The 19524-nt window shown below is 42.2% G+C and overlaps 1 protein-coding gene across 1 annotated transcript in view; it reads right to left on the bottom strand.

The window, feature by feature from the left end:
• Positions 1-19524, bottom strand: part of ABCA12 (ATP binding cassette subfamily A member 12) — a 198636-nt gene that overhangs the window by 35860 nt on the left and 143252 nt on the right. Inside the window, exons 29-36 of the mRNA XM_055122119.1 lie at positions 17630-17848; positions 15382-15578; positions 13932-14092; positions 11882-12118; positions 9440-9590; positions 6759-7011; positions 6058-6144; positions 5009-5102 (exon numbers count right to left, since the gene is read on the bottom strand). Coding sequence (XP_054978094.1) covers positions 5009-5102; positions 6058-6144; positions 6759-7011; positions 9440-9590; positions 11882-12118; positions 13932-14092; positions 15382-15578; positions 17630-17848 — 1399 coding nt within the window. The remainder of the gene's footprint in view (positions 1-5008; positions 5103-6057; positions 6145-6758; positions 7012-9439; positions 9591-11881; positions 12119-13931; positions 14093-15381; positions 15579-17629; positions 17849-19524) is intronic.

The raw sequence follows: 19524 nt of genomic DNA on the forward strand, positions 1-19524 counted from the left end.
CAACAAGTCTCTTCACCACTGTACATTTCCTACCACCAATGTCCCTAGTTTCCTTCCTGTCACCTCACTGCCACCCCAACCCCCGGCTAGCCTCCATGGCAGACACTTTTATTCTCTCTCCTAACCCCTCTCTCTTTCCTTTTGTAGATTATGGTTTGCAATACAGGCACGGAAAGGTTATCATGTATATCACTTTATCTCCTTTCAGCACTCAGTTCTCATTCAGAGTGCTCATCTCCTTGTCATAGTGGTCTCTTTTCTGTCCTAACTTCCCTCCCCCTTCCCCACTCATAGGAAATTTCCAATTATGGACCAGTCCTCCTGGTCCTTGTTTCTACTGTCTTGGGTATTAGTTTTATACTTTTTTTTAATATCCTGAATCTACTAAAATTTTGGAACAAACAGTTATATAAAGCACTGTCACTGTCACTATCATCCCATTGCTTGTCGATTTGCTCTAGCGGGCACCAGTAACATCTCCATTGTGAGGCTTATTGTTATTATTTTTGGCATAACGAATATGCCATGGGTAGCTTGCCAGGCTCTGCCGTGAGGGAGAGATACTCTCAGTAGTTTGCCAGGCTCTCCCAGAGAGGAGGAGGAATCGAACCCAGGTCAGCTGCATGCAAGGCAAACGCCCTACCCACTATGCTATTGCTCCAGCCCATATAAAGCACATACTTCATATTTCAGATTTGCTTGAAGTCCAAAAGGGAAATAAGTTAACTTAATATGATATATTTCTTTCATTATACTAACAGACTTAATATTCTCATACACTAACCTTAAATACTAAGATGGCTCAAAATTTCTTAAATAATTTACAGGGAAGAAAATAATGGTTATCCCAACCTGACAAGATGACAGTCTTTGAGGTACTGATATCACTAGATTAAAAATGTGCTATACTGTTTTGAGATATCAAACTTAGATGTTAGAGTTTAATTTTATAATATGAGTTAAAATTAAATATGATTTTAAATAAATAGGAACATAATATGTATAACAACTTATTTTGTTATAGCACTGTAGCACTGTCCTCTGTTTTTCATCGATTTGCTTGAGCGGGTACCAGGAACGTCTCCATTGTGAGACTTGTTACTATTTTTTGGCATATAGAATATGCCACAGGTAGCTTGCCAGGTTCTGCCATGTGGACAAGATACTCTCGGCAGCTTGCCAGGCTCTCCGAGACGGACGAAGGAATCAAACCCGGGTCAGCCACATGCAAGGCAAATGCCCTACCTACTGTGATATCACTCCAGTGTTCAAGCATATTCTTATAATATTATATAAACTTTTTTTTACACTGCATCTGGCCTCGCTCAAGTATTACTCCTGGCTCTGCACTATGGGATCACTTCTGATGGTGAATAGCTCAGGGGACCATAGGCGATGCTGGGGATCAAACTTGGGTCAGCTGTGTACAAAACAAGCATTGTATTAGCTGTGCTATCTCTCCAACCCAATGAATATGAAGATTAAACAATGTTCCCCTTGGTGATTCTATTCCTATGTCTGATGGGTCTACATAGGAACGAATTGCCACCCTGTCCATAGTGCATATATTTCATTTGCACTACTAAACACCATCAAACAGTATTTAAAAACTTTTATAGCTATTTAGATTGCCACCAGCAGAATATGAGGTTAAAAATTTAAAAATCTATGATTTCTTTTTTAATGTTTAATAACTTATCTAGATATCTCAAAGATTCTTAGCTGGCTTCAAATGTAAATTAAAGACAACGCATGAAAAATTTCAGGAGTTAGCAAGACTAGCTGTGTTTAAAAAAGTCTTTAGGATGAACCAAGAGCCGCGGCACGAGAAGCAGAGCCTCCCGCCTACTGACTGTGATCCTGAGGTCTCCTAACCCATTTTGGCACCAGAGCAGATTCTTGGAGCCATCCATTTTGACTGCGAACTGAACTACAACCTCGTGCAGCCCGGGGAGGGATTTTTTTCCCTCTCCACCCCATTTTTCTGAGCGAAAATGGCGGCAGCGGCAGCAACCACGCGGTGAGAGCCACCCTCTAAGACCCCTACACCAGGAGGTAGGACTTTCTTTAGTGACGTAGCCTGTAGGTGATCCTGGGAGGGGAGGTGTTCCCGGCGCGCCTTCCGCCCAGAGATGAACCAAGAGCCGCGGCACGAGAAGCAGAGCCTCCCGCCTACTGACTGTGATCCTGAGGTCTCCTAACCCATTTTGGCACCAGAGCAGATTCTTGCAGCCATGCATTTTGACTGCGAACTGAACTACAACCTCGTGCAGCCTGCGGAGGGATTTTTTTCCCTCTCCACCCCATTTTTCTGAGCGAAAATGGCGGCAGCGGCAGCAACCACGCGGTGAGAGCCACCCTCTAAGACCCCTACACCAGGAGGTAGGACTTTCTTTAGTGACGTAGCCTGTAGGTGATCCTGGGAGGGGAGGTGTTCCCGGCGCGCCTTCCGCCCAGAGATGAACCAAGAGCCGCGGCACGAGAAGCAGAGCCTCCCGCCTACTGACTGTGATCCTGAGGTCTCCTAACCCATTTTGGCACCAGAGCAGATTCTTGCAGCCATGCATTTTGACTGCGAACTGAACTACAACCTCGTGCAGCCTGCGGAGGGATTTTTTTCCCTCTCCACCCCATTTTTCTGAGCGAAAATGGCGGCAGCGGCAGCAACCACGCGGTGAGAGCCACCCTCTAAGACCCCTACACCAGGAGGTAGGACTTTCTTTAGTGACGTAGCCTGTAGGTGATCCTGGGAGGGGAGGTGTTCCCGGCGCGCCTTCAGCCCAGAGATGAACCAAGAGCCGCGGCACGAGAAGCAGAGCCTCCCGCCTACTGACTGTGATCCTGAGGTCTCCTAACCCATTTTGGCACCAGAGCAGATTCTTGCAGCCATGCATTTTGACTGCGAACTGAACTACAACCTCGTGCAGCCTGCGGAGGGATTTTTTTCCCTCTCCACCCCATTTTTCTGAGCGAAAATGGCGGCAGCGGCAGCAACCACGCGGTGAGAGCCACCCTCTAAGACCCCTACACCAGGAGGTAGGACTTTCTTTAGTGACGTAGCCTGTAGGTGATCCTGGGAGGGGAGGTGTTCCCGGCGCGCCTTCAGCCCAGAGATGAACCAAGAGCCGCGGCACGAGAAGCAGAGCCTCCCGCCTACTGACTGTGATCCTGAGGTCTCCTAACCCATTTTGGCACCAGAGCAGATTCTTGCAGCCATCCATTTTGACTGTGAACTGAGCTAAAATATTAGAAACCCAAAACCGCACGGCCGCTATCGCGGCCGCGCGGACTCAAAATCTTCATCTTTACCAAGGAAGAGAAATTATTAGATGATGCTTATTCAGCAGGCCTGATTGTTGGGGAAAATTTCCAATCAACAATAGTGAGTTTTGTATGGAAATATGAAATGTACTCAATATATAGAGAGAATAATGGGAATATCAGCAGCTACTTAGATGGGGGGTGGGGTGGGAGGGGGGTGTATTGGGGTTTTTGGTGGTGGAACGGGTGCACTGGTGAAGGGATGGTGGTTTAATCAGTATTTGACTGTGACTTAAACCTGAAAGCTTTGTATTTTTTTTGTCTTCACGGTGGTTCAATAAAATATTTCTTTAAAAAAAAAATAAAAAAATAAAAATTAAAAAAAAATTAAAAAAAAAAAAGTCTTTATATAATTTGTAGTCCAAATATTTTAATTTGTAAGTATTCCAGAATCTCCTGCCCCTGCACCAGGCTGTCTTCACTGGGGCCCCCTCAGAGGGAGGTGGGTTGAGTTTCCTTCCCCGCCTCAAGCAGAGCCCTGGCAGCTGAAAATCTCCAGAATCCAGCCAGAGCCATGCTCAATACCACTTTCCACACGCTCAGATGAGCCTCACGCCTGAAGGAATTGACAGAGAAACACAGGTATTCAGGACCCGTGGCTGAGATCTCCAAGACTGCTTGGATCGGGACTGAGTCTCCTCTACCCAGATCCCCCGTTTTCCAGTAGCTTGGCAGTCACACCCACAAACTTCCCCCAGTGTCATGTAATCTCATCAACGGCCAAGATCCAGAGACTATAAAATAAAGCTCCCGGAAGAGAACAATGCAGAATCTCACATGGCAATGCCTGGCAAGCTCCCCATAGTATATTCAACATGCCAAAAACAGTAATAATAATGGGCCTTATTCCCCCTGACCCTGAACATGACAGGGATGAATAGAGATGTTTCTGGCACCTGCTCAAGCAAATCAATGAGCAACGGGAGGACAGTGATACAGTGAATTATTCCAAAAGATGCTTGCTGGATCCCATGTCTTATTGTTAGTAAATGTCATTCATCCGAATACACATACCCCAAAGTAGGGTGCATTAACTGAAAACATTTTCATTTTAAACATTGTATCGATAGCTTGAGTGATGCCTTGAAGAAAATATTCCCCAAATCCTCCCCTATGGAAACACCATCAAAAGCATAGTGACTCTCAGAAACTGAGTGACCTCTTTGCTTCAGAAATCTTTAATTTCCCCAGTGAATTTAGTTTTCTTGAAAGTTTGGTGAATTGATAGGCCCAGAAAATGAAGGTGTCTATCTATAGAATACAGACAGGATAAGTGATGGTTGAGCAATCTTTGCTGTTTTGTTCAGGACATGGATTTTTCTTGCACTCAGAAAATACTTAGAGACATATGAAGCTCTTATCTGGCCTTCTGCATTACTGACTTTCCACAATCATGACACTGATGGTAGTGTGTGTTTTCAAATATGATAGCTATGGTGGTGGCGTTGTGGTGTGTAAAACATAGAACTTTCTGGTTAGAGTGAAACTGAGACCAAAATCGTCTTCGGTGAATTCCATGGACGGCCCTTGTAGAATTACCTACGTTTTGAAATTTGTTCTGAGATTAATTTAACACAGTGAGCAGAAGTCTGACATCGCTGTGTTTGAGTGAACCAGGTTTGCGTCTCTGAGAGCAGTCAAGCCCAGGTATTCATTCCCTTATTTCTCCCACCTCACGGAAACTTACCTGGACATCTTCTGAGCAGGAGCAAACATCAAAATTAGTGACAGGTTCTCCGCTGGTGTTCCATTTTTCTAGACTGTTTTTCTTTAAGCACCTTCTGCAAATAAAATTGATACTGACGTCAGATGTGTGTTCTCATGTCTATGCATGAGCATATAAATGAGTACTTGATATTAAATTCAGATGTATGGTCTTAGAAACAATGTACTGATTCTTTATATATATATGTACATATATATATATATAAAACTTGAATGCACATTGTGTTCTCATTTGTAATTGACTTTGAATTTTATGGGAGACTGAGGAGGATAATTATGGAATTATCCTAATTGTGGCTGTGTGAAGATTTTGTTTTATTTCTGGGGCCACAGATGGTGGTGCTCAGGGTTACTCCTAGTTTGGTGCTCAAAGGTCATTCCTGCCATACTCAGGGAACCATTTCAGAATGGTAACTGAACCCAAGTTTGGGGCATGTAAAGCGTGTGCTTCAGCTGTTTGACTAATCTCACTGGCCAAGATGGTAGTTTATTTATTTTTTGCACCCTTTTCTTCTTTTTGTTCTTTTCATCTCCTCCTTTAATAAAAAGGGAATACTTAAGCATGACATTCCCAATGTAAAGTTTGCATCTGAGTAAGCAACGGTCTATAGTACAAAAGCAAGGAAATGGGAGTCAGGCGACTTAAGTCTCAGATTGAGCTATAGACCCTATCTGGCTTTCTTGAGCAACTATTTTTGTCCTTATAAGCCTTCATTTTTTATCATAAAATGGCATTACTAATTCATGGTGTTGTGATAACTAAACCAAAATATGTACGCAAAAGAATTTTATAACTTATAAAGTATGCAATGTTTACTATGGCCAGAGCATACCCATGGAGTGAGTAAAAGAGATGAATAAAATGTACTAAACACAGATCTTATCTGAGTGCTGAACTCCCCCAGTCAAATAACACACATCCACTCATCAAGAGAGCTCCACGCACCTGCAGGCAAAGCCGCACACACATACTGTAATGCTAAAAATCAAGAACGAACAAGAACTACTTACGAATCACTGATGTTCAAACACATATTGTCAATGCCAGGGAAAGCCCACATTGCTGAGACCAGTGCTTTTGTGCTTGGGTGAAAATTTCTGTAACGTTAAAGGAAGGAAGCAATGATTCCATGATTCGTCTATCTTCCTCTCATATTAAACCTATGCTTGTGACGAATTTAAAGAAATAAAATATGCTGTTTATAGGAGACTGTTTTATTTTTCTTTCTTTTTTTTTGGTAACTTGAGGAAGATTGATTCTCAGAGAAATAATTGTTATGGGCAAAATAAATCCGCCTCTCTATATGTGACTGTCCTGTTACTCTACTCATTGTTACATACATTTGATGATCACCTGTCCTATATGTATTAGACAGAATTCTAATGTTACTATTCAATATTTGTGAGACCAATAAAAAATTCTTGGTTAGATATTACAGTGGGTCAGGATTCTTCTCTGTGTCTCTAGATGAAAGCTTCGTCTCTAAAAAAAATACTGCTCTGACTTAATTTATGTACCAACATAGATGCTATTAAAAAGCTGTTAACAATAGAACTGCCATTTTGCAATGAATCCAATGGTCTATTGCTTTGTGCAGATTTGGTTCTGTGGATCCTAACTTCTTTATTCTTTAGCATTTCATGGGTTTTTCTGAGACACATCTCAGTAGGCATAATGAAAATGTCACTTTCATTAAAGGAATGAAACTTACGCATAGAAGGCCGTCTGTTCGGTGGTACCATAAAGAGATGGGGATATCTGGATCTCTGGGTAATTGTTGCTGGAGTTTCTCAGCGTGCCTAAGCCCATAGCAGTGGTTACAAAGACGATGGGGAGAATGACCTGAGCAATGAGACCTTTCCAGTTTCTGCGGGTGTGGTGGAACCTCTTAATGAGGATGGCCATTATCTTCTTCAGAAACAACCCGAAACCATCCAACCGCTCTCCTCTTGTCAGGACTTTGTCTTGTGAAGAAAAAGAGAATTGATATGATAGGGAAATCCCAATAAATAAAGTAATGAAATAACTTCTAACGACACCCAGGCTGGAGAGTGTGATGTAATGTGGTAGGAAAAACTCATTAGGACTCTAAATCTGAGGTTCATCTCCCCAAAGTACCAGTCTTTAAACAAGCACCAGTCTTGAGTGTGTGCTCCTTTGTTAGAAAAATTGAAGTCCATAGTACCTACCTCATAAAGTTGTATAAAAATTGTCCTGAAAATTATAAATTACTAAACTTAAAAGATGAGGCTCATCTACATAATGGTTTGACCTGTAAAAGTTACATATCCAAATTTTTTTTTGGCTTTTTGGGTCACACCTGGTGATGCACAGGGGTTACTCCTGGCTCTGAACTCAGGAATTACTCCTGGCGGTACTTAGGGGAACATATGGGATGCTTGTGCAAGGCAAATGCCCTACCTGCTGTGCTATAGCTCCAGTCCCACATATCCAAATTTTTATAAAGGAATAATATCCCTAATCTCCAGTCTCAACGTAGACTGTTTTATTACTAATACTGAAGAGATAGGTTGTAAGAAGAGACTGAATCAGATAAATAAGTGGAAATAAATGGAAATGAATGAAAGTAAATAGAAACAAAACAACATTGTTAGCTTTACCTAACAATTTCTACTGCCAGGAAATTAATGACTATAAGTCTAAATGATTCTTATTCTGATAGGTGGTTTAATCAATTCTATTCAATATAGAATCTGTCACTGTCACTGTCATCTGTCACTGTCATCCTGTTGTTCATCAATTTGCTCGAGCGGACACCAGTAACTTCTCCATTGTGAGACTTGTTGTTACTGTTTTTGGCTTATTGAATACACCATGGGTAGTTTGTCGGGCTCTGCTATGTGGGCAAGATACTCTTGGTAGCTTGCCAAGCTCTCCAAAAAGGGCAGAGGAATCGAACCCGGTTGGGCTGAGTGCAAGGCGAATGTCCTTCCCTCTGTGCTATCACTCCACAGCCCAGCAGGTAGGGCAGTTTGTCTTGCACGCAGCCATCCTGGGTTCGATTCCTCTACCCCTCTCGGAGAGCCGGGCAAGCTACCAAGAATATCTCACCCACATGGCAGAGGCTGGCAAGCTACCCATGGGGTATATGATATGCCAAAAACAGTAACAACAAGTCTCACAATGAAGATGTTACTGTAGATGCCCACTTGAGCAGATCGATGAGCAACAGGATGACAGTGACAGTGATACAGTGAAAATTAAATATAGAATAATAAAAATAATCATCTTCAGAGTTTAATGCCCATTTGATCACTTATACGACACATTCTATTTGGTAATTTATTGTTTTTGTTTGTTTGAGGGCCACACCTGGCAGTGCTTAGGAACTTACTCCGGGTTCTGTGCTCAAGGATCACTCCTGCTGCGGTATTGGGCACTATATGGGTGCTGGAGACCAAACCCAGGTCTGAAGTTTGCAAGTGCCCTGCTCGCTATACTATTTACCAAGCCACGATACATTTTAACTGAGTATAATAGCATTTTAAAGCTCAACTTTTACTGCTAGAATAATAATAAAAATTACTAAAAAGAAATCTACCCAGAGACTCCTATTCCTGAAATGCTTTTGCTATTCTAAGGAACATTGAGGAGCTTCTGAGAATAACAGTTGCTAGGAAGGCCATGGATTGTTGCTTCCTCAATGGAGATCCTGCCAATGATCATTTCAGCCGTTTCCTTAAAACTAGTTTCCGGTATAATATTCCCTCTGCAGGTCTGCAAGCCCTCCTTTACATGTGATAAGATGACAGAATCCGTCAACTCTGTGTATTTTTAATTCTCCATCACAAATTATGCAGCACAAAAATCATGATCTTCATTTAGTTGATAAGGAAAAATACAAAGCTGCTTAATTTAAAATGAATTCCAATTAAACGGAGTGAGCGAGTTTAAATGCAAACTCATTGCTGCAAACGGGAATTGTAGAGGGAGCTGAATATTTTGAGTTAATTAGTATGCTTTTCTCTTTCTTGAGAAATTACATGTGGATGACTTACAGGTGTATCAAATGGAGTAAATATGCTTTCTGAAAGATAATGTCAATGAGGAGAACATTGTGAATAGAGAATAGTTTCAAACGAGGAGACAAATGCAGAGAATAAGTAACACATACTTCCTGAAGCAGATGACCACTGTCTAATCAAAGTCCCCAATTGCATGAAACCTCAGTTGCTTTCCGAAAAAGATAATAAATGAGGTATAGGACAGGGTGCGAATGCAATGTAAGTTTAAGAATTGCACTAACATCAGAGATCATGTTTTCTGAGTGTTTAGAGTCACATGAACATTTCAAGTTGAATATAAAAAATGTTGAACTCTATCCTTATTTCCATCACTTCAATAAACCAAGTTGCCAACTGAGGTATGTACCATCTCTGTCCGTGAAGTTGCTGCTGCTTACGGATAGGTCATCAGGGGTTGCCATGCCATTAGTATTGGGGTTCCCAATTTTCCTTTGGGTTAAGTGCTCCAGACTCATATTGCTATTCTTCTGTGATTCCTTAGTCAAGTTCAGAAAGACCTAGAAAAAGAGATCAGAAAGCTTTATTAACATATAAAGAAATTGCTTTTCAGTTTCCTTTGTCTGCTTTTCTTTTCCTTTGGGGGTTTTGGTGTCACACATGGGGGCGCTCAGGGCTGCTGGTTCTGTGCTCAAAGGTCACTCCTGGCAGTGCAGAGAACAAGAAGCAATGCTGGAGATTGAACCAGCTTTCATGCTACACAAGCACATTGAGTTTGTATCATTTCTATGGCCCCTTCATATCTAAGCTCAATTTTGGCTTTAAATTTTCATCACATTTATTGAGACTAAAGAGTACGATTCCCAGGGAACCTAAGAACGTCAGTAAAGGGAAGCTCACACTGGTATTGGGATTGATCCATGATGGAACACTGTATATTAAAAATCCAACCATGAATAACTATGTCTCTTTTTTTTTTTGCTTTTTGTGTCACACCTGGTGATGCTCAGGGGTTACTCCAGGCTCTTCACTCAGGAATTACTCCTGGCGGTGCTCAGGGGACCATATGGGATGCTGGGAATTGAAGCCAGATCAGCCACGTGCAAGGCAAATGCCCTACCCGCTGTGCTATCACTCCAGCCCCTTTTTGTTTTTTAATGTAGGAGTGTTGGCTATTTTTTCAGTCATTGATTAAGCTGATTGAATTGGGCATAAAATCCACATTATTTAAAAACATTTTTTTTAATTGGACATCTATGAGAAACCATTACAAAGCTGTTCAGGGCTGGAGCGATAGCATAGCTGGTAGAGCGCTTGCCTTGCACGCGGCCAACCCGGGGTTCGATTCCCAGCATCCCACATGGTCCCCTGAGCACCATTAGGAGTCATTTCTGAGTGCAGAGCCAGGAGTAACCCCTGAGCATCGCCGGGTGTGAATCAAAAAGCAAAAAAAAAAAAAAAAAAAAAAAACCACCAACAACAAAAAACAAAGCTGTTCCTATTTGGGTTTCAGTCACACAATGATCCAGTACCCATCCCTCCCCAGAGTCCCCTGTTTCCCCACCACCTTCCCCCAACCTCCCACCCCCTGCCCCCCACCTCCAGCCTCCCTCTATGGGAGGCACTTTCCTTCTTGCTCTCTCTCCTTTTCCTTTTGTGGATTATAGCTTGCAATACAGGTGCTAAGAGGTCATGGTGTGAATAACTATGCATTAAACCAAACTCTGATATTATAAATCATGATGCTTTAATAAAATTAAAATTAAATGGGGAGGGGGGAGAAGACTATGCTATTTAGTTTTTGTTTGGGGGTCAGGCCTGGTGGTGCTCAGGTTATACTGCAGGACCATGCTTAGGGAATCTCTCCTGGCAGTGCTCAGACAACCAGGTGGTCCCAGGGTCTGAGACTGGGTCTCCTGCATACAAAGCACATGCTCAGCCCACAGAGCTATTTCTATGGCTCAGAGTAAGACTTTTAAGTAGATAACTTTGGAGATTGCCTTCAAGTGAACATTTTGTATAGAAAGACACATGCTATCAGATTGGAACACTGTGTTTGTCCCCAGAGTCTGTTTTGGAAAATAACTGAGATAATTTTAAGATGTTTTGAATTTTTTGAAGTATGCCATTTTTATTTTCAGTAATTTGGTTTGAGGGACCACACCCAAGAGCATTTGGAGCTTACTCTGACTCTGAACTCAGGGATTACTTCTTTCTGCCTCAAAGACTGAACTTGGGCTGGCTGCGTGCAAGGCAAATACCTAACCTGCTGTCGTACTGTCCTATCACTCCATTTCTTTTTTCCCCTCTCCTTTTTTCTTTCATTCTTTATTACTTTTTAAATTAAGTTCTTTATTGACACCCAGAAACTGCCCCAGGTGCCATGTAATCCCATCAAAGGCCAAATCCAGAGACTATATAAAACAAAGCTCCTGGAAACATGTGGCAGCTGTGCTACCTCTTATAGTCTAGCCCACTGATGTGCCTAACTAAAGCAGCACACATGTGTTTGGTTTTAACATACTTGCTTGTATTCTCTGATATACATTTTTTGTCCCTCTCAGAGAGCCCAGCAAGCTATCGAGAGTATCCTGCCTGTACGGAAGAGCCCGGCAAGCTCCCTGTGGCATATTTGATATGCCAAATACAGTAACAATAACAGGTCTCATTCCTTTGTCTCTGAAAGAGCCTCTAATTGTTGGTAAAGATGAATAAGGGGAGGCTGCTAAAATCTAAGGGCTAGGATGAATTGGTGCCCACTCGAGCAAATCAATGAACAACGGGATGACAGTGATACAGTGATTCTAAGGTAATAGCAGGTCATAACAACTTTAAGGGAAAGAAGGGGTACCTCTTCCACTGTGGTGTCTGAAATGCCATAGCAGCCAATGTTGAGGTCACCCATGCCAGAGTCCAGTGCCCTTAGGAGTGACAGGTAGGCCCCTGAGACTTTGGTGCTGAATGGAGGAAGCACATAAACCAGCTCTCCTCCAATATCCTCTTTGAGGTAGGCTTCCGGGAGATGCGATCGGATCATTGCTGTCACGGCCATGGTGTCACATACGGTACTGGCATTGAGATTCGGGCTCTAGAGATAGAAACAGAGGTTAGGCATTTCCTTCTGGACTTTGGTGAGTGCCCAGTGCCCTTGAGAATTTTAAGTTCTTAATGGCCACTGATGACTGAGTCAGGTTACACAGGTCTGTTCAAATGCTCCTTGTCGCTCTTGGGGTCTCCACAGCCGTCTACTGGCTGCCTTCAGCCTCCCACTCTTTCCCCCGTCCAACCTCACATATCTCTACTCCATGGACACTGGTATCTTGTGAGTCTCCAGCACTTCAGCTCAGATATCCCTGTCCTTTCCTCTGGGTCTTTGCATCTGTTCAATTGCCCCCAGAGAGTGTGTGGCTCATTCACTCCAGGCTTTTGGATCAACTGTCACCTCTGTGGATGCCTCTTTTCTTACTTCTCTGACCACATTTGGTGTTGCCTATTCACACCCCTCTGCTTTCTTTCTACCGAGAGCATTTGTGACCTACCACTTGACAAAACTATTAATTTGTTGATTATATTATTTGGATTCTCCAAAATTCATCAGAATATAACTCAATGAGAATAAATTTTTAATTATTTTGATTTTATTTTTTATTATTAGTTCAGGTAAGTATCACTAGCTGGGTTATAATAGTGCTAATGTTATGGTTTGATGCATCAGGCCTCTATACCCAGCCCCCGCCTCCCCGTTCCACCACCACCAAAGTGCCCAAGACTTTGCACAACTGTCTCTATGTCACCTCTAGAGAGTAGACTTTGGGAGATAGCATTTGGACCACACCCAGCTATGGTCAGGTCTTACTCTGTACTCAGGAATCACTCCTGACAGTGCTCAGGAAACTATCTGCAGTACCAGAAGTGGAACTGGGTTCAGCCTTATGCAAGAAATCACCTTACCCTTGTAATATCTGTCTGGCCCTGAAAATAGTTTTTTTAAAAAATATCATCATCTCACTGCTGCAAATCTAATGCCTAGAACAATGCTTTGGAGACATGATAAAGCATGATACATAGTTCATATATAATTTTTTGTAATGTAGTAGTAAATATAACAATGACAAACATACTATGTAAATCCTGGAAGTTCACATCAAGGTGACCAAATACAAAATAAGCAACAGTCAGCAAAGCCTGCCTAATAGCATGTGTATTTTTGTGCAGAATTGATAAGTCATAAGGTATTTTGGTATATGCATACATAGTCAGCATTTGTACTCTTCCAAGATGGAAAAGCACCACTAGTCTGGCTGAGTTAGCCTCTGTTAGCATTTTTTGTTTTGGAGCCAGGGAGTTAAGGGTAACACCCAGCATTGCTTAGGGGTTACTCCTGGCTCTGTGCACAGGAATCACTCATGATAGGCTCAGGGGACCATATTAGGTTCCAGGGTCAGCTGCACACAAGGTAAGCACCTTACTTGCTGTACTGTCACTACAACCCCAGTCTTCTTTAGTTTTATGCATTAAAATATTAAGGAAGCTTATAAAGGCTGACTTTTCACAGCAACCTTAGGATAAAGAACATCCCTAACCTGGTTTCTCAACATCCAATAGCCAAACCAGTAGTATCAATATCAGCTGAAACCCTGTTAGAACTGTAGTAAATTCAGGAACATCCTGCCCCTGCCCCAGATCTACCTGCCCCAGTTTCTACCTATCAGAAAGTGATGGAGACAGTGCTCTGGGCTTCACTAAGATCTCAGGTGTTTGGAAGCAAATTTCTCAAACCTGAGAAATAGGAATCTAAGCATGTAATAAATAATGAATGCTAGCAATGAATAAGTGGAAGTGATTCTTCGTCGGTTGCCTATGAAAGTTAATTTATCACTTTTTGGGTGATGTCTACAAACCTTTTTCTTGGTGAGGATGAGGTGGTATCCATCTCCGAAGGCTTCCTTGAGGTAGAAAGGTGAGCCACAACAGCGCAGCCCACCCTGCTCCAGGAAGGCGATGCGGTCACTCAACACTTCCGCTTCGTCCAAGTGGTGTGTCGACAGAATGATTGTTCTGGCTTGAAAATATAGACAACAACCACCGAAAATGAAAAATGAGGAGATAGGTCACAAGACAGGTGGAGCTAGCCTAAGCCTGTGATTTTTGAGAAGAGTCACATTTCATGAGCTAACTAAAAATCTGACCAGAAGTAGTGAATCTGAGGGAAATTCAAAAGGGTGGTCCCGGGGCTGGAGTGATAGCACAGCGGGTAGGGCGTTTGCCTTGCACGCGGCCGACCCGGGTTCGATTCCCAGCATCCCATATGGTCCCCTGAGCACCGCCAGGGGTAATTCCTGAGTGCAGAGCCAGGAGTGACCCTTGTGCATCGCCAGGTGTGACCCAAAAAGCAAAAAAAAAAAAAAAAACAAAAAAAAAAACAAAAGGGTGGTCCCGTGGCTGGAGCAATAGCAAGCGGGTAGGGCATCTGCCTTGCACGTGGTCGACCCGGGGTCGATTCCCAGCATCCCATATGGTCCCCTGAGCACCGCCAGGGGTGATTCCTGAGTGCAGAGACAGGAGTAACCGCTGTGCATCACCAGGTGTGATCCAAAAAGGAAAAAAACAAACAAAAAAGGTGATTCCAACCATCTTAAGGTGTTTTTCTTATAAATTGGCAGCAGATAAACACTTATGCTTTTAGGCTAAATGTCCATCATCCACAGCATGGGCACTGGCAATCCCCTCCAAGCTATTATTTTGTTTACTGGACTTTATTCTCTCTCTTTCAGTCTGTCTGTCTGTCTCTCTCTCTCCCTCTCTCTCTCTCTCTCTCTCTCTCTCTACACACACACACACACACACACACACACACACACACACACACACACACACACATTCTCTCTCTTCCTCCCGCCCATCACCTCTGTCTCTCTTCCTCTCCCTCTCATCTCTATGAGAAAGGCAGTAATTTTAGATACTTTTTGAATATTCTCCTCTGATTAATCCACTCCACTCTGATTGCTCCTTTACTTCACATCCTGTTAACACTTATTTAGTCTGTTTTCAGTTTATTTTCGTTTGTGTATGTTTGGTGTCTTTAATTAGATTCTAAGCCCCTCCAGGCAGAATTTGGAACTTCTATTGGATGCTATTTTATTCACATGCTCTCTGAAAGGCTAGCTAAATGCTCAATTCACACTGGGCACTACATAGATATTAACTAATTGACCCAGACATTTAGCTGAGAGAAGAGAGGAGATGGGAAAGGAAGGGCCCATCTGAGACTTTCAAGGCTTCTGATAGCTTGTATGCCTCCCCTCAGGCAAACTGATGACCATTGGCTGGAGAAGTTATAAGGCCTCATACCAGTTTTGTTTTTGGATATAACATCCCATATGCTCCGGCGAGAACATGGGTCAACACCAGTGGAGGGCTCATCCAAAATAACCACTCTTGATCCTCCGATGAGAGCTATGGATATAGACAGCTTTCTCTTCATGCCTCCAGACAGCGTTCCAACTCTCTTATGGCGATGGCTATACAGTCCAGTGTCTTTCAATGTCCTTCAAAAATAATATTTGGTGGTTAATTTTTTAATGGATAGATTATTGAATATATTTTGTATTGTTTGTTGACTTGTTACTGTTTTTGACATATCAAATATGCCACGGTAGCTTGCCAGGCTCTGCCGTGAGGGCAAGATACTCTCAGTAGCTTGCTGGGCTTTCCAAGAGGGCGGGAGAATCAAGCCTGGGTCAGCTGCATGGAAGGCAAATGCCCTACCCACTGTGCTATTTCTCCACACAGTGGGTAAGGCATTTGCCTTGCATGTGGTCAACCCAAGTTCGGTTCCTCTGTCCCTCTCGGAAAGCCCAGCAAGCTACCGAGACTATCTTGCCCTCACAGCAGAACCCGGCAAGCTCCCTGTGGCATACTTGATATGCCCAAAACAGTAACAACAAGTCTCACAATGTTACTGGTGCCCGCTCAAGCAAATTGATGAACAATGGGATGACAGTGACGGACGATTGAATAATACGGGAAAAATACCTCATTGATAGGTATTCACTAAGGAACTAGGATGTGCTCAACAAAGCACAATAATTTGCTAAGAATTAATGATTTTTTTATCATTTATCACATATTTGAACTATTTGGAGATATAAAATAAATGAGCAGAAAACATTCAGTAATATGAGAACTGAAGAAAGTTAAACAGTTGTAGCATAAGAACTAGCTGGTCAGAGTGATGCTACATAAGGAAGTATATGACTATTTTATTAGTGCATTTGACAAATTTGTTCTTTCTTCCCCCTACCGTTCTCTTTGGACCAGACTGCTGAAGGTGATGGGTTAAAAACAGTGATCAGATAATGTTTCCAATATGTTCGTATGCATGCATATCAGAAAAGACATGGGAGAAATTCAGTTGGAAAATATATTCCCAGGTAGGTTTACAATATGCCAGATGGTTGTAAATGCATCAAGAATTAAGCAAATCAGGATACATGAGAGAAGTCATGCTTGGGCCTGTTATTTAGAATTCTACTTTATGGTGCTCCACTCAGGAAAAGGGACCTTTGAGCCGAAAGCAGGAACATAGAGGAGAGAGTCAGAAGGCTCTCCGGGAAGATGCTCTAAACAGAGTGAATGGTGAGAAATCCTGAGAGGCTGGAGCAGGCCCAGCTTAACTGAGGATGCCCCTGGGGCCAGCAGAGAGAAGGGAGGCCAGAGTTGAAGAAACTGAAGCAGAAAAGAGGTGGGAGGCAAGTAGGTGACACAAGGGTTTATAGACCTCAATTAGGTCTTTACTAAATTTCACACTGAGTGTGATGGGGAAGCCAGTAGAGAGATTTGAACCCAGAAGTGATCAGTGGTCTGGAATATCACCTGATTATTCTTTGGAGAACAAACTCTATAAGCAAGAATAGAAGTTGGCAGTCCAGGTATCCAAGAAGATTAGAAATAGAGGCTTTTAAGAAAATGATGGCGGGAGGAACCAGTTGGGATGGGAGATGCATGCCGAAAGTAGATCATGGACAAAACATGATGACCTCTTGGTGTCTGTGTTGCAAGCCATAATGCCCCAAACTAGAGATAGAGTATGGGGAATATCGTCTGCCATGGAGGCAGGGGGAGAGTGGGAAAGGGGGGGTATACTCAGGATATTGGTGGTGGGGAATGTGCACTGGTAGAGGAATGGGTGTTTTGATCATTGTGAGATTGTAACCCAAATATGGAAGCTTGTAACTATCTCACAGTGATTCAATAAAATTTAAAAAATAAAAAAAAAGAAATTAGAGTCTTCCAGTCATATGAGATCCAGAGGTGAAGAGAATTAAATAATTGCAGCATTGAATTGACTGCAGAAGGATGATATTAAATCTAAACCTCAGTGAAAACTGAACAATCAGTTGGTCATTAAACAAACATCCTGGAAGAGAGCTCAAGTGGTAGATGTGGAGTGAGGCTCTAAGTTTGATCCCTGGCCTGCCTCTACTTAATGTCCTCAACATCAGTAGGAGTCCCTCCTGGAAACTACTGGAATTACTGTGCTGCCTTGACTTCCCGAGAACAGTTACCAGCGCAGGTTCTCATTCTTGTCTTAACCGACCTTTTCACTTCTTCATGCAGCTGCTTTTTGGTCCAGTGAGGAACCTTGATGGTGCCGTATAAAAGAAGGTGCTCTTTGGTCGTAAGGTAACTGAACAGGACATCATGCTGCATGCAGACCCCCATGCTCTTCCGTACAGTGTTTAGGTCTGTTTTGATATCCTTTCCATAAACGAAGATGTTCCCTGCGGAGGCCTCAAAGAGCCCAGTCAGCATGGAGCTAGAAACAAAGAAATGGCAAATTAGGAATGAATCAAGCTAGATTTTAAGGCTCCAGACATTTCGGTCACTGGGGAGGGAAGGGGGGAATGCGATAGAGAATCTCCTCAGGGAAGATCAAGCTACAAAATAAAGTATTAAAGGGGAATAAAAAATAAACAATTTATGAGCTGTCAGTAACAGCGTGTTATAAAAACACTGTCTACTACATAATGATGATGCTGATGGTGGTGGAAATAATGACAAAAATGTTTAATAAGTCTACTCTCCCATTGGGCAAACTCAAGTCTATCCTGGGTATCAGACAGTGTCTATAGGTCATTGAGTTTCAAATCCTTGTCTTTGGCCAAACCTCACCACACAGTACTATGCTTGTTTCATTCTTTCACCACATAATGCCACTTCCCTATGAGCATTATTCTTCCCCATCTTTCTGATGGGTAGTAAGCCAACTGGTTGCTTGTGATCCCTGTTCTCTACTACAATGTAAATTCCATGAGGTCAAGATATGAATGTGGTTCTTCACCCTCTGCCTTACTTACCAACTTGTGCCTTGTATGTAATAAAATACCACTGGACACTTACGATGAATTAAATAGGAAATCCTATGAGATATGTTTCAAAGTCTTCAAATTCAGCATGCTTAAAATTACACTAATGGGTTCAGGGATGTGATTCAGCAGTACAGTGCCTGATTGCATGTCTAAGAAACGGGTTTGATCCACTGGAAGCATTCACGTGCCCATGCCCACACAGACACGCATGAACACCAAATGACCCCCACAAATCAAAAACAACAAAACCATTCTATGATGTCTGCCTTCAAATTGGTGCCCTGACTATGTACTTCATTAACTTTACGATGAATCAATCTACTGTCTAAAAAAGCATGGAATCCTGATTGTTTTGCATCCTCCTCTTAATTACTCTCTACTTCTTACATACTTCTTGCTCATCTTCCTATTGTGTCTGTATGACTAGGATATTCATTCTCATGTAAAGAGTTCTTCCCCATCTTTCTGATGGGTAGTAAACCAAGTAGTTGCTTGTGATCATTGTTCTCCACTACAAGGTAAGTTCCATGAGATCAGGATATGGGTGTGGTTTTTCACTGCTCTGCCTTACCTATGGACTTGTGCCTTGTATATAATAAAACACCATTGAACACTTACTATGAGTTAAATAGGGAATCAATACAAAAAAAGAAAAACGCAATTCTTCCCAGAGTAATATACTAAAATAAAAATAACATGCTTTATTCATTATATTCAGAAAATATTTAAATGGGGCCTTTCTCAGCTTTTCAAAAGCCCTTTCTATCTCTTATCCTCATTGCCTGTTAGAAACCATTTTTCCTAAGCCTGCATAGAAAGCTAGCTCTGAATTTAAACAGGTCATATAAATGAGAGCAGCTGCACGCTCATTCATTTCATGACCTTCCTTTGTCCCCTTTTATTTACAAAATATATTTAATTTGAATATGCTTTGACAGTCACCGAGCTTACTCATGATAAAACTAAATAGGATAGCTAACAACTGACACCTTTTCTCAAATAAGGGCTAGTGAACCAACCAATCGCATCTTGGAGAGGAATCCCAGCTAAGCAATGTGGAATATTGGGAGTGAAATATTCACACACAAAATCAAAATAATTTCATTTGAAAACATCTGAAGTT

Source organism: Sorex araneus, chromosome X (assembly GCF_027595985.1).
Source record: "Sorex araneus isolate mSorAra2 chromosome X, mSorAra2.pri, whole genome shotgun sequence".
Taxonomy (NCBI): Eukaryota; Metazoa; Chordata; class Mammalia; order Eulipotyphla; family Soricidae; genus Sorex; species Sorex araneus.